At 40.4% G+C, this 15,653-nt stretch overlaps 1 protein-coding gene and 1 pseudogene across 1 annotated transcript in view; one reads left to right on the top strand and one right to left on the bottom strand.

The window, feature by feature from the left end:
• WDR76 (WD repeat domain 76) overlaps positions 1 to 15,653 on the bottom strand; it is a 49,401-nt gene that overhangs the window by 21,865 nt on the left and 11,883 nt on the right. Inside the window, exons 5-8 of the mRNA XM_013973146.2 lie at positions 7,152 to 7,278; positions 5,731 to 5,832; positions 5,600 to 5,643; positions 2,766 to 2,919 (exon numbers count right to left, since the gene is read on the bottom strand). Of these exons, the coding sequence (XP_013828600.1) occupies positions 2,766 to 2,919; positions 5,600 to 5,643; positions 5,731 to 5,832; positions 7,152 to 7,278 (427 nt within the window). The remainder of the gene's footprint in view (positions 1 to 2,765; positions 2,920 to 5,599; positions 5,644 to 5,730; positions 5,833 to 7,151; positions 7,279 to 15,653) is intronic.
• On the top strand, positions 8,591 to 9,014 carry LOC102186059 (annotated as a pseudogene).

Below are 15,653 nucleotides of genomic sequence, written 5' to 3'. Positions count from 1 at the left end.
ACAAATATTTAAAATCGAATTATTCACAACAGCCAGGAAGTGGAAACAACCCAAATGTCTACCAAGTGATAAATGCATAAACAAAATGTATAATCAAACAAGGAAATACTGTTCAACAATAAGAGAGGTGCTGACAGATTAGCATCTACTAGCATGTTATAATAACACAGATACACGTTAAAACCATACTCAAAGAAAAACACCAACATAAAAGACCATGTATTCTGTGATTCTATTTATACGAAATGTATCTAAAAAATGCAAATTTGTAGAGATTTGCCTGGAGATAAGGGTAGAAACAGGGATTAAACATAAATAGCCATGAGGAATCTTACAGGAATGATGAAAATGTTCTAAAACTGAATCATGATAGTTATACAACTCAATAAACTTACTAAAAATTACTAAATTGTACACTTTAAATGTGTGGATTTTATAAAATATGCATTAGACCTCAACAAAACTAATTTAAAAAAAAAAAAAAACTAGGGGAGGACTCGCCTGGCTGTCCAGTGCAGGGATGCTCGGGTTTGTTCCCTGGTCAGGAAACCAGATTCCACAGGGCAAAACTAAGAGTTCACATGTTTCAACGAAAGATCCCGCGTTCCACAGCTGACATCAAAGACTCAGCACAGTTAAATAATAAAAATAAATATTAAAAAAAAAAAATTAGGAAGTTGGGGAGTGAGAACAGGATAGCTAAGACACTGGCTTTAGACTTGCTCAGTCTGTTGAGATAACCAGGTGTCCTGAAAAGCTAGAAAGTTGATAAAAACACTGGACTGCAGACTTCCAGTAAAAAAGGTTTTTGGAGTCATCAGAAAAGACATGACAAATGGACTGTTCCACATGTCTTCAACTCTGCTATGTATCAACATCCACCCTGAAAAGATACTCACTCGACTATGCTAATTCTCTATTATTCCTTTTCTAAGTTCTTCAACAAACAGTCTATCCACTGTTTTCATTTCCTCCTCTACTTCATACTTTCTAAAAATTTTTGTTTTCTTTACTTTTGGCTGCACTGGGTCTTCACTGCTGCATGTGGGCGTCTCTAGTGCACTGAGTGGGGGATACTCTTGATCAGGATGCTCAAGCTTCTTCTCACCGTGGCTTTTCTTGTTGCAGAGCACAAGCTCTAGGTACTCAGGCTTCAGTAGTTCTGGCTCACAGCCTTAGTTACTCCACAGCATGTGGACTCTTCCTGGAACAGGGATCGAACCCATGTTCCCTGCATTGGCACGCAGATTCTCATCCACTGCACCACCTGGGAAGTCCCCGACCCCATACTTTTTTAATCTCCTAAAAGGCTCCGTTCCTTCCTTACCTTATCGTTGAAGCTATTCTCTCAACTCACTAACCATACCCTATGTCAAAACTAACACCCCTTTTTTCTGTTCCCATTCTTTTTGGTGGTCGTTTAGTCACTAAGTCATGTCCAACTCTTGTGACCCCATGGACGATAGCCCTCCAGGCTCCTCTGTACATGGGATTCTCCACGCAAGAATACTGGAGTGGGTTGCCATTTCCTTCTCCAGGGGATCTTTCCAACCCAGGAATCAAACCCAGGTCTCCTACACTGCAGGTGGATTCTTTACCAACGGATCTACAAGGGAAGCTGCCCATTCTTCATAACTCCTCTTAAAAAAAAGCCCTGTCAGGCTCCCATGCTTGAAATTCATCTCTTAGCTTATACAACCTTATACTATTTCTGGTCCTCTTCCCACTTCCCTGCTTCTGTTTTCTTTACCAAATCCTTTCGCCTCCTACCCCTACTAACATCTTATCAAAATAAGCAAGAACCTATGCACTCAAAGGAGAACTTGGTTTTTATTTCTTTTCTTCTCACAAAAATCATTTATTAACCCCAACCCTCGACAAGTCACAATGGCTTCTCCATCTCCATTAATCGTCCTTTAGGCATTTTTCATGTCTTTGTTCTACTTTCCCAATTAGAAAATAAATTCAGGGCTTCCCTGGTGGCTCAGCGGTCTGCCAATGCAGGAGACATGGGTTCGATCTCTGATCTGGGAAGATCCCATATGCTGCAGAGCAACTAAGCCAGTGTACCGCAACTGCTCAGCCTGTGCTCTAGAGCTCTAGTAGCTACAGCTACTGAGCCATGTGCCACAGATACTGAAACCTGAGCGCCCTGGAGCCCATGCTCTGCAACAAGGCAAGCCACCGAAATAGGAAACCTGAGCACCGCAACTACAGAGTCGCCCCTGCTCACCGAGACTGGAGAAAAGTCCGAATAGCAACAAAGACCCAGCAAAGCCAAAAATAAATAAATTCAGAGAATATTAACTTGGCTTTCTTCAATTTTGTAACCACTAAAAGCAATCAATGTATTATTATATATGCAATGAATGAAATTTAATATCAGTTTCTGACTCATCAAAAAATGACTAGGATCATCGTAAGAAGATCCTTGGGAAGACATTTTGATCCAGTTTGAAAATTGTATTTCAAACATAATTAGAAAACTAAGAACTTGCTGTGATCTTTTCATATATACATTTAAAGCTGTAATAAAGTTTCCTGGCAGGAATTTATGCCCAGATGACTAATGATATTCAAGCTAAAAATGTTAGAAGTTTTATAAAGTAAATTTAAATTCCTGTAAGTTTCTAAAATTTGAAATCACAAAGCACAAAACTATGTATCTCAAGTAACATCTAGAAACACATGGATTTAGGCATTCTTTCACAGACTATTTCCTTTAATCGAATTTCAGTAGCTTCAAAAAATTAATAATAACTTACCAAATCCCAAAGTCCAACTTGCCCAGATTTGGCACCAGCTGCCACCAAAGTTCTCATTTCCGATGGGTGGATGGCCATTGAGGAAACTGAGCCTCTGGTAACTTTACAGACAGTATCTTCACTAATGACCATGCCATTTAAATTGACTTTGTAGCTGAGAACATTAAAAAGTTAAACTTTTAGAAGTAAAACCAAATTCAACGGTCAAAACAATAAAAGGTGATTCAAAAAAGAAAAGTCACAATAAATGGGGAAAAATATTCAACTTCCTGGCAACCAAAGATATCAAATTAAACAACAGGGTACGATTTTTCACTCGTAAAAGTCAGTAGGCTATAGTTAAACATTCATATATACTAACAGCAGAGTAAATTCATATACAATTTTCAGAAATTAAAAAAAAAAGATTTTGGAAAACAATTTGGCATGTCCTAAAGGGGAACCCAGATAACCACGATGGTGTGATCACTCACCTAGAGTCAGACATCCTGGAATATGAAGTCAAGCGGGCCTTAGGAAGCATCACTACAAAGTTAGTGGAGGTGATGGAATTCCAGTTGAGCTATTTCAAATCCTAAATGATGATGCTGTGAAAAGTGCTACACTCAATGCCAGCATATATGGGAAACTCAGCAGTGGCCACAGGACTGGAAAAGGTCAGTTTTCATTCCAATCCCAAAGAAAGGAAATGCCAAAGAATGCTCAAACTACCACACAATTGCATTCATCTCACATACTAGCAAATTAATGCTCAAATTTTTCCAAGCCAGACTTCAGCAATACATGAACCATGAACTTCCAGATGTTGAAGCTGGTTTTAGAAAAGGCAGAGGAACCAGAGATCAAATTGCCAACATCCGCTGGATCATCGAAAAAGCAAGAGAGTTCCAGAAAAACATTTATTTCTGCTTTAGTGACTATGCCAAAGCCTTTGACTGTGTGGATCACAATAAACTGTGGAAAATTCTGAAAGAGATGGGAACACCAGACCACCTGACCTGCCTCTTGAGAAACCTGTATGCAGGTCAGGAAGCAACAGTTAGAACTGGACATGGAACAACAGACTGGCTCCAAATAGGAAAAGGAGTACGTCAAGGCTGTATATTGTCACCCTGCTTATTTAACTTCTATGCAGAGCACATCATGCACAATGCTGCGTTGGAGGAAGCACAAGCTGGAATCAAGATTGCCGGGAGAAATATCAATAACCTCAGATATGCAGATGACATACCACCCTTATGGCAGAAAGTGAAGAGGAACTAAAGAGTCTCTTGATTAAAGTGAAAGAGGAGAGTAAAAAGGTTGGCTTAAAGCTCAACATTCAAAAAACTAAGATCATGGCATCCGGTCCCATCACTTCATGGGAAATAGATGGGGAAACAATGGAAACAGCGTCAGACTTTATTTTAGGGGGCTCCAAAATCACTGCAGATGGTGACTGCAGCCATGAAATTAAAAGACACTTACTCCTTGGAAGGAAAGTTATGACCAATCTAGACAGCATATTAAAAAGCAGAGACATTACTTTGCCAGCAAAGGTCCATCTAGTCAAGGCTATGGTTTTTCCAGTAGTCATGTATGGATGTGAGAGTTGGACTGTGAAGAAAGCTGAGCGCCAAAGAATTGATGCTTTTGAACTGTGGAGTTGGAGAAGACTCTTGAGAGTCCCCTGGACTGAAAGGAGATCCAACCAGTCCATCCTAAAGGAGATCAATGCTGAGTGTTCATTGGAAGGACTGATGTTGAAGCTGAAACTCCAATACTTTGGTCACCTGATGCAAAGAGGCTGACTTGTTTGAAAAGACCCTGATGCTGGGAAAGATTGAAGGCAGGAGGAGAAGGGGACAGCAGAAGATGAGATGGTTGGATGGCATCACTGACTCAATGGACATGAGTTTGGGTAAACTCCGGGAGTTGGTGAAGGACAGGGAGGTCTGGTGTGCTGTGATCCATGGGGTCACAAAGAGTCGGACACAACTGAGTGACTGAACTGAAAGGCTATAAAAACATCCATAATATTTGACCTCACTTCTGGAATCTATTCTAAGAAAATAATCCATTATTACAATATAAACTAACAGATACACATACACAAACGCTGTAAACAGAAAACAACTCTAAATACCAAGAGGTTAAGCAAATTTCATCTACTGAATGAAATATTACTCAATTATTCCATAAATTTAAAGACTCTAGTAACATCCAACCACAATGTTAACAGAAAAGCATAATGCAAAACTGTACATATATTAAAACATAATGAAGCAAAAATGTATGTAATTATACTCATTTATTAAACACTGCTGCTAAGTCACTTCAGTCATGGCCAACTCTGTGTGACCCATAGACGGCAGCCCACCAGGCTCCCCCACCCCTGGGATTCTCCAGGCAAGAACACTGGAGTGGGTTGCCATTTCCTTCTCCAATGCATGAAAGTGAAAAGTGAAAGGGAAGTCGCTCAGTCGTGTCCGACCCTTAGCGACCCCATGGACTGGAGCCTACCAGGCTCCTCTGTCCATGGGATTTTCCAGGCAAGAGTACTGGAGTGGGGTGCCACTGCCTTCTCCGTATTAAACACTGAACAAATGTATATTATGCACCATGCACTTTTCTGGTTATTGAGATAAAATTCATGCATTCATGAAGCTTGTTGTCCCAGTGGTTTTGTATACAGCAATATTTGAAAGGAAATACACAAAATCAACAGCTGTTAGGGTAGAAACATGATGGATAATTCTTTTCACCTCATTTTCAAATTTCTGCCAATAGTATATAGTCTTTATAATTTAAAGATCTCAGGAAATGTAAAACAAAGGCAAGGGATTTTAACTCACCTTTTAATGTTAGATAATTCTTTCTTAGTGTTTTTACTTCTTGTCTGAAACAACGGGAGAAACCAAAGTACCAAATTAACATACGTACTGAAATTTGCTTAAAAGCTTGGATTTACCCTCCCAAGTGATACCTTGCTCATTTCTGCCCAAGCCTGCAAAAATCCTTTGAATAGTTCATTGTCATCATCTCGATTTTCAGGAGTCATTTCTAAAGGCCCAGGAGGTATCAAAGGCTGTTATAAAAAATAAGAAAAGAAAAAAAAACTTGGTTGTCACTCTGCCTTAGAATTCAAGCTTGAGGTTTCTCTTTACTTTCAATATCCACTAAGGGGTGACATATAGTTAGCAATCAAAAACAGTTGTTCAGTGAATGAATGCCAAATATCCTGTAAAGTAAAAACATGTATTATCTCATTTAATTCCCTTAACAATCCAGTGAATGAGATATCACATTTCAAAGACAGTGGAATGAAACAGAGAAGTTAATTTGTCCAAAGTTACACTGCCCATAAATAGAGTTGCTTGGAATTGATTCAAATCAGTTCAATTTCATTACTCAAGTTATTACTCTGTATCATTTTTTATATCAGGGATATGTTATAACCAACAGTGTGCTTTATTGAATGAGAAAAGAATAGACCAGAAAATACAAAAGTACATCATATGTAGTAAGGGTTAAGTATCATTTCACAAAAGGTTTGTTTCAGTTTTGTGTGTGTGTGTGCGCGCGCGCATACGTGCACACAGAGTGGATTCAATGTAAGTTATTTCTTATCATGGATGCATAAAGGCTTCAAAAAATGAGCTACTCTCTCCGTAGCAACTTAATTTCCAATTAGCTCTCAAAGCACCAGGCTAATGAGTACTATCTTCCAAGTTATAATTAAGCACTTAGATATAAAGTATTTAAAAAGTAGATGCTCCTGAATAAAAAATAATCTTACTCAGACAATAAATTTGGTAAATAAAACTCTTTCCAGTCACTGACAGCATAAATTAAACCACAACATAGGACCTCCATCATTATTATCACATATTATTAATATTACCATTTATTGCTTAGTAAGTAATATAATACATTCAATATAATGTAAGAACCTTTATCCCTCATACTACCCCTTGTGAGAGGTTTCTGTTATTGTTGCTATTTTAAAAATAGGGAAACTGGGGCTCAGAATGGCTAAGCCATTTACCCACAATCCGACATAGGTAAGTCTGCAGAAGTATATAATCTGGTCTTTCATGAGTTTGAAATCTTACTCATTAAACCATATTAGTTAGTTAGTTCAGTCACTCAGTCGTGTCCGACTCTTTGTGACCCCATGAACTGCAGCACGCCAGGCCTCCCTGTCCATCACCAACTCCTGGAGTCCACCCAAACCCATGTCCATTGAGTTGGTGATGCCATCCAACCATGTTAAACCATATAACAGTCAAGTATTAATGAAGTACAAATTAAACATACTTTACTGACTTTTTACTCTATTTTCAAACACTTCAAATTTTTCAGTATTTTATTGATTTAATATATTATATTTGCACTCTTTCTTACATTTTCATCTACTTCTAATTCGGTCTGGGTTGGGGCTGCTGGCAATGGGACTCCTGAAGGATCAACTTTTAGTAATCGCATTGACCTTCTACATCCAGTTCCATTTTCTTTTTTCTTGGGTTTCTTCCTAAGGAGTGGAAGGAAAACCATGTTATACTCATAAATGAGTTATATGTATTTATTACTACCAAGGAAAAAACTTCTAGTAGTGTATCTCACACATATAGTCAAACACTGCAAAGATATATATACATACCTACACTAATTTTAATTTAAAGTTTGGAAACACGTAACTATTCACTATGAGGAGGTAAGGGATATTAAATTAAGACATACATATTTAGTCAACTATTAAGCAGCCATAAAAAAGAATGAAATAGATCTCTATGTGCGACGACATGAACCCTAAGATATAAGATGCAAAAGAGAAGGTACAGTGTATGTTGAATATGGTTACATTTGCTTTTTCACAAAATACATACATGTACATTTGTAACTGGTGAGATTACCAATGGAAGAATATCCATGAAAATATTAACAGTGGATTACTCTAGGAAGAAGGGTGGAGAACTAAGGTCCAAACTTACAAAAAAAAAAAAAAAAAGACAACTATTTCATTGCATTTGCTTCCATACAGTTTACCTTGTAAAATCATAGATACCCTACTTTTTATTATTTTTTCATTTAAAAAAGTAGTTCAGAGGCTTCCATGGTTGACTCAGTGGTGGGGAATACACATGCCAATGCAGGGACGGAGGTTCAATCCCTGGTTTGGGAAGATTCCACCTGCTATGCAACAACCAAGCCTGTGTCCTGCAACTATTAAAGCTCACAGCCTAGAGCCTGTTAATTGCAATTACTGAACTCATGAACCAAGACAACTGAACTCACGTACTCCAAAATACATGCTCTGTAACAAGAGAAAAAAAAAAACCTGTGCACAACAAAGACCCAGCACGGCCAATAAATGAATAAATAAATAAAATTAAAATTAAGCAATTATGAAATAAAAACAATGTGCTTTTGGACTTCCCTAGAGGTACAGTGGGTAAGAATTCCTCCTGACAACACAGGGTATACGGGTTGGATCCCTGCTCAAGGGAGATTTCACGCCGCAGAGAAAGAAACTAAGCCTGTGTGCCACAACTACTGAGCCCACGTGCCGCAACTACTGGAGCCTGCTTGCCAAAAGTCTAGGCTCCACAAGAGAAGCCACCACAAACAGACGCACACACACCACAGCAAAGAACAGACCCTACTCACAGCAACTGGAAAAAAGCCTGCCCAGCAACAAAGACCCAGCACAGCCAGAAGTAAATAGACTAAATAAAACTATGAAAAAATAAGTATCACCAGCCAAAGTTAATTTTTAAAAACAGTTCAGAACTACCCTGGTGCCTTTTTGTCCGACATCTTAGCAAGGCAGCAGTGGTTGCAGCTGCTCTCCGGGCTTCGCTATGCCACCCAAGGACGACAAGAAGAAAGATGCCGGAAAGTCGGCCAAGAAAGACAAAGATCCAGTGAACAAAGCTGGGGGCAAGGCCAAAAAGAAGTGATCCAAAGGCTAAGTTCAGGACAAGCTCAATAACCTAGTCTTGTTTGACAAAGCAACATATGACAAACTCTGTAAAGAAGTTCCCAACTATAAGCTTGTAACTCCAGGTGTGGTCTCTGAGAGACTGAAGATTCGTGGTTCCCTGGCCAGAGTGGCCCTTCAGGAACTCCTTAGTAAAGGACTTATTCAACTGGTTTCAAAGCACAGAGCTCAAGTGATTTACACCAGAAACACCAAGGGTGGAGATGCCCCAGCTGCTGGTGAAGATGCATGAACAGGTCCCACCAGCTGTACATTTTGAAAAATAAAGCTTTGTTAAATTAAAAAAAAAAAAAAAAAGAACTACTCTGGTGATACACTGGTTAAGAATCCATCTGCCAAACAAGGGCACACGGGTTCCATCCCTGGTCTGGGAAGAGTCAACATGCCACGGAACAAGTAAGCCCACGTGCTGTCACTCCTGAAGCTCTCGCTCTAGAGCCGGAGTTCCAACAACTAAGCCCACGTGCCACAGCTCCTGAGCCAGCGTGACCAACAGCCCAAATTCTGCAACAACAGAAGCCAATGCAATGATAAGATCACGCACCACAACTAGAGAGTAGCCCCCGCTCTCAGAAACTAGACCCAAAAAAGCCAGGGCAAAGAAACAAACATCCAGCAGAGTCATAAGTAAATAATAAATAAAATAAATAGACAACATGCTGCAATCATGAAATAAAAACAATGTGCTTTTGGACGTCCCTTGTGGTTCAGCAGATAAGAATGTTCCTCCCAATGCAGGGAACATGGGTTCAATCCCGACTCCAGGAAGACTCCAGAGCAACTAAGCCTGTGAGCCACAACTACTGAGCCCCCTTGCCGCAACTACTGAAGCCCACTTATCAAGAGCCCACATGCCTAAACTACTAAGAGTTACAAATTCCAGTTCCAAGGCTAAGACTCCACGCTCCCAATATATGGGGCCAAGGTTCAGTCCCTGGTCAGGGAATGAGAATCCACACACCACAACTAAAAGATCCCACATGGACAACTAAGATCCAGTGCAGCCAATTAAATAATAAAAATAAAATAAGTATTTTTAAAAACCAAAAGACAAACTCCGGGGAAAACTAGACAGCTACAGATAAAATTATGAAATTAGAACATTTTGTCATAACCATATACAAAAATAGACTCAAAATGGATTAAAGACTTTAATATAAGACCTGAAACCATAAAACTCCTAGATGAAAACATAGGTAGTACACTCTTTGACAGTGGTCTTGGAAATATTTTTTAGATATGTCTCCTCAGGCAAGGGCAGCAAAAGCAAAAAATAAAATGCAACCTAATGAAACTTAAAAGCTTTTACACAGCAAAGGAAACCAACAAAATGAAAATGCAACCGACTGAAGGAAAGATTTTTGAAAATGATATAAACGGTTAATATGTGGGGACTTCCCTAGCAGTCCAGTAGTTGGTTAAGACTCCAAGCTTCCATTGCAAGGGACATAGGTTCAATCCCTTGGGGAACTAAGATCCTGCATGCCATAGGGCACAGTCAAATAAAAAGGTTAATTTCCAAAATATATGAACAGCTTACACAATTTAATATATTTTAAAAAATCTGATTAAACAATAGGCAGAGGATCTGAACAGGCATTTTTCCAAGGGAGAAATACAGATGGTCAACAAGCATAAATTAAAAGATCAGAACTACCATATGATCCAGCAATTCCACTTCTAGGTACTTATGCAAAGAAAACAAAAACACTAGTTCAAAAAGATACATGCACCCCAACATTCATAGTAGCATTTTTTATAACAGCCCAGTTATGAAAGCAACCTAAAGGTCCATCAACAGATGAGTGGATACACACACACACACACACACACGAATACTACTTAGCCATGAAAAAGAACAAAGTTTTGCCATTTGCAACATGACTGAATCTGGAGGGTAGTATGCTTGATGAAATAAATCAGACAGAAAAAGACAAATACTGTGTGTTATCACTTACACATGGAATTTAAAACATAAAATGAATGAATATAACAAAACAGAAACACACTGACAGATACAGAGAACAAATTACTGGTTACTGGTAAGGAGAAGGAAGAGAGGAGGAGGAATATAAGGGTACGGGAGTAAGAGGTAGAAACGACTTTGTAAAAATTAAGCTGTAAGCATATATTTATAGCACAGGAAATAGAGCCAATATTTTATAATAACTATAAAAGGAGTATAATCTATAAGAATTTTAAATGACTATGTTGTACACCTGAAACTAATACTGTAAATAAACTATACCTCTATTTTTTAATTAAAAATAAAAATAATTTTAAAAAAGATATGCCACAGAACAAACAAAAACAAACCAGGGTGGTCCACACAAAAACCTACACATATGTTTATAGGAGCTTTGCTCACAACTTGCCAGACTGGGAAGCAACCAAGATATCCTTCAACAGACCAATGGACAAATAAACTGGGGTATTTCCAGACAACAGAAAATTCAGTTCAGTCAGTCAGTGTCCAACTCTTTGCGACCCCACTGACTGTAGCACACCAGGCTTCCCTGTCCATCACCAACTCCCGGAGCTTGCTCAAACTCACGTCCATCAACTCAGTGATGCCATTCACCTATCTCATCCTCTGTTGTCCCCTTCTCCTACTGCCTTCAATCTTTCCCAGCATCAGGATCTTTTCCAGTGAGTCAGTTCTTCGCATCAGGTGGCCAAAGCATTGGAATTTCAGCACCAGTCCTTCCAATGAATATCTAGGGTCGATGTCCTTTAGGATTGACTGCTTTAATCTCCTTGCTGTCCAAGGGACTCTCAAGAATCTTCTCCAATATCACATTTCAAAAGCATCAATTCTTCGTCGCTCAGCTTTCTTCACAGTCCAACTCTCACACCTATACATGACTACTGGAAAAACATAGCCTTGACTAGACGAAACTTTGTTGGCAAAGTAATGTCTCTGCTTTTGAATATGTAGTCTAGGTTGGTCATAACTTTTCTTCCAAGAAGCAAGCATCTTTTAATTTCATAGCTGCAGTCACCATCTGCAGTGATTTTGGAGCCCCAAAAAATAGTCTCTTACTGTTTCCATTGTTTCCCCATCTATTTGCCGTGAAGTGATGAGACCAGATGCCATGATCTTCATTTTTTGAATGTTGAGTTTTAAGCCAGCTTTTTCACTCTCCTTTTTCACTTTCATCAAGAGGCTCTTTAATTCTTCTTCACATTCTGCCATAAGGGTGGTGTCATCTGCGTATGTGAGGTTATTGATATTTCTCCTGGCAATCTTGATTCCAGCTTGTGCTTCATTCAGCCCAGCATTTTGCATTACGTACTCTGCATATAAGTTATATAAGCAAGATGACAATACACAGCCTTTCCGTTCAGTTGCTCAGTCGTGTCCAACTCGTTGCGACACCATGAATCGCAGCAGGCCAGGCCTCCCTGTCCATCACCAACTCCCAGAGTTCACTCAGACTCACGTCCATGGAGTCAGTGATGCCATCCAGCCATCTCATCCTCTGTCGTCCCCTTCTCCTCCTGCCCCCAATCGCTCCCAGCATCAGTCTTTTCCAATAAGTCAACTCTTCGCATGAGGTGGCCAAAGTACTAGAGTTTCAGCTTTAGCATCATTCCTTCCAAAGAATTCCCAGGGCTGACCTCCTTCAGAATGGACTGGCTGGATCTCCTTGCAGTCCAAGGGACTCTCAAGAGTCTTCTCCAACACCACAGTTCAAAAGCATCAATTCTTCGGCACTCAGCCTTCTTCACAGTCCAACTCTTACATCCATACATGACCACAGGAAAAACCATAGCCTTGACTAGACAGACCTTAGTCAGCAATGTCTTTGCTTTTGAATATACTATCTAGGTTGGTCATAACTTTTCTTCCAAGGAGGAAGCATCTTTTAATTTCATGGCTGCAATCACGATCTGCAGTGATTTTGGAGCCCCCTAAAATAAAGTCTGACACTGTTTCCATTGTTTCCCCATCTATTTCCCATGAAGTGATGGGACCAGATGCCATGAGCTTAGTTTTCTGAATGTTGAGCTTTAGGCCAACTTTTTCACTCTCCTCTTTCACTTTCACCAAGAGGCTTTTTAGTTCCTCTTCACTTTCTGTCATAAGGGTGGTATCATCTGCATATCTGAGGTGATTGATATTTCTCCTGGCAATCTTGATTCCAGCTTGTGTTTCTTCCAGTCCAGCGTTTCTCATGATCTACTCTGCATAGAAGTTAAATAAGCAGGGTGACAATATACAGCCTTGACGTACTCCTTGTCCTATTTGGAACCAGTCTGTTGTTCCATGTCCAGTTCTAACTGTTGCTTCCTGACCTGCATACAGATTTCTCAAGAGGTAGGTCAGGTGGTCTGGTATTCCCATCTCTTTCAGAATTTTCCACAGTTTATTGTGATCCACACAGTCAAAGGCTTTGGCATAGTCACTAAAGCAGAAATAAATGTTTTTCTGGAACTCTCTTGCTTTTTCCATGATCCAGCGGATGTTGGCAATTTGATATCTGGTTCCTCTGCCTTTTCTAAAACCAGCTTGAACATCTGGAACTTCACGGTTCATGTATTGCTGAAGCCTGGCTTGGAGAATTTTGAGCATTACTTTACTAGCATGTGAGATGAGTGCAATTGTGCAGTAGTTTGAGCATTCTCTGGCATTGCCTTTCTTTGGGATTGGAATGAAAACTGACCTTTTACAGTCCTGTGGCCACTGCTGAGTTTTCCAAATTTGCTGGCACATTGAGTGCAGCACTTTAACAGCATCATCTTTCAGGAACTGAAACAGCTCAACTGAAATTCCATCACCTCCACTAGCTTTGTTCGTAGGGATGCTTTCCAAGGCCCACTTGACTTCACATTCCAATGTCTGGCTCTAGATGAGTGATCACATCGTCATGATTATCTGGGTCGTGAAGATCTTTTTTGTACAGTTCTTCTGTGTATTCTTGCCACCTCTTCTTAATATCTTCTGCTTCTGTTAGGTCCAGACCATTTCTGTCCTTTATCGAGCTACCCCACGTCCGAGGCCAGGGGCGGCGGCTGAGAGAAGCTACCCCACATCTGAGGTCAGTGGCGGCTGGGAGGAGACACCCCAACTCCAAGGTCAGGGGCGGCAGCCGAGAGGAGCTACCCTACGTCTGAGGCCAGGGGAGGCGGCCAAGAGGAGCTACCCTGCGTCCGAGGTCAGGGGTGGCCGGGTAGAAGCCACCTCGCGCCGGAGGCCAGGGGCGGTGGCCCTGAAGAGCCACCCCGTGCCCAAGGCCAGGGGCAGCGGCCAGGAGGAGCCACCCCGAAGCTGGAGGCCAGTGGCAGCGCCTGAGGCCAAGGGCGGTGGCCGGCGCAGGAGGGCCTAGAGGAGCTATCCCACATTGAAGGTCAGGAAGGGCAATGGTAAGGAGATACCCCTCGTCCAAGGTAAGGAGCAGTGGCTGTGCTTTGCTGGAGCAGCCGTGAAGAGATACCCCATGCCCAAGGTAAGAGAAACGTCAACTTTACAGATAAGGAAAGAAAGATTATATAAACTGTCCAAAGTTAATACCACAGTTATAAGTTGCTAAATTGAAACTTGAAATCAAGTTTGCCAAATTTCAAAAGTTATGCTCTTTTTTCTATGTAACTGCTGCTCTAGCTGCTGGATACTACTCTTTATACAACTACTAAGTGCTGGAACTTTGTGACTTAGGTGATTTAGGGAAAAAAAATCACTCATCTTTGCTTATAAAATAATATACAAAGGGAAGTCAGATCCCACATGCCACAGTGAGCAGCAGCCAAAAATATACAGATGTATGCAAATATAAAGCTAATGATCAACTGACAACAGCACAGCTGCTATTATCTTTCAGTGTCAAACACTTGTTTGTTCCTCTTGTAACAATTTTTCACACTTGCAAATACCTGGTCATAATTAAAGGTTCAGGTTTTCTCAAGCTAGTTGACCTATACCAGAATCAAATCAATTAAATGATGTTACATTAGCATCTAGTACTAAAACAATGATTTAATGATGCCAAGATTTTCAGTTTCTTCATTTATACATAAGTATTAAAATGCAGAGAAGAGAACCTAAGGCACCGTGGAGGTCAAATCCTGAAGCTTCCACTTCAAAGCTGATTTTTTTTTAACCTTTTTATTTTTTGGCCACGCCACATGGGATGTGGGCTATTAGTTCCCCAATCAGGGATCGAACCAGCACCCCCCGCATTGGAAATGGGGAGGTTCTTAACCACTGGACTGCTGGGGAAGTCTTTAAGAGCTACTCTGACCTTGAGCAAATGACTTTACCTCTTTGAGTCTGTTTTATATCTCACAAAATTTTTGCCAGATTTAAATGAGATAATATAGGATGTTAGGTCCTATAGATAATATAGGACCTAAAAAAATTTTAGGTCACTGCATTGTATTTCAGAGAAGGAAATGGCAACCCACTTCAGTATTCTTGCCTGGAGACTCCCAGACAGCAAAGCCTGTGTCCCTGGGGTCGCAAAGACTGGGGCACGACTGAAGCGACTTAGCATGCATGCATGGTATTTCACAGATGTGCAACAAATGTTCATTTCCTTCCTATATTCTAGGAATGGGAAAGAAAAAAACAAAAAAATAAAGTAGAGGAATCTTTAAAAACAGTTTTTTTAGGGAAAAATAACAACAATTTAGTGGTAAAAAAAGATTTATCTCAGAGTTCCCTGGTGGTACAGTGGATAAGAATCCACCTGCCAACGCAGGGGACATGGGTTCGATCCCTGGTCCAAGAAGATTCCGCATGCCATGGAGTAACCAAAGCCCGGGCGCCACAACTACTGAAGCCTGTGTGCCTGGTACCCATGTTCTGCAACAAGAGACGCCACTGCAATGAAACACTCATGCACTGCACCTAGGGAATAGCCCGTGCTTGCCACAATTAGAGAAAGCCCACGTGGCAATGAAGA

Source organism: Capra hircus, chromosome 21, assembly GCF_001704415.2.
Source record: "Capra hircus breed San Clemente chromosome 21, ASM170441v1, whole genome shotgun sequence".
Lineage (NCBI taxonomy): Eukaryota > Metazoa > Chordata > Mammalia > Artiodactyla > Bovidae > Capra > Capra hircus.
The sequence above is the reverse complement of the archived record's forward strand: the minus strand, read 5'-3'. Positions and strand labels throughout refer to the sequence as shown.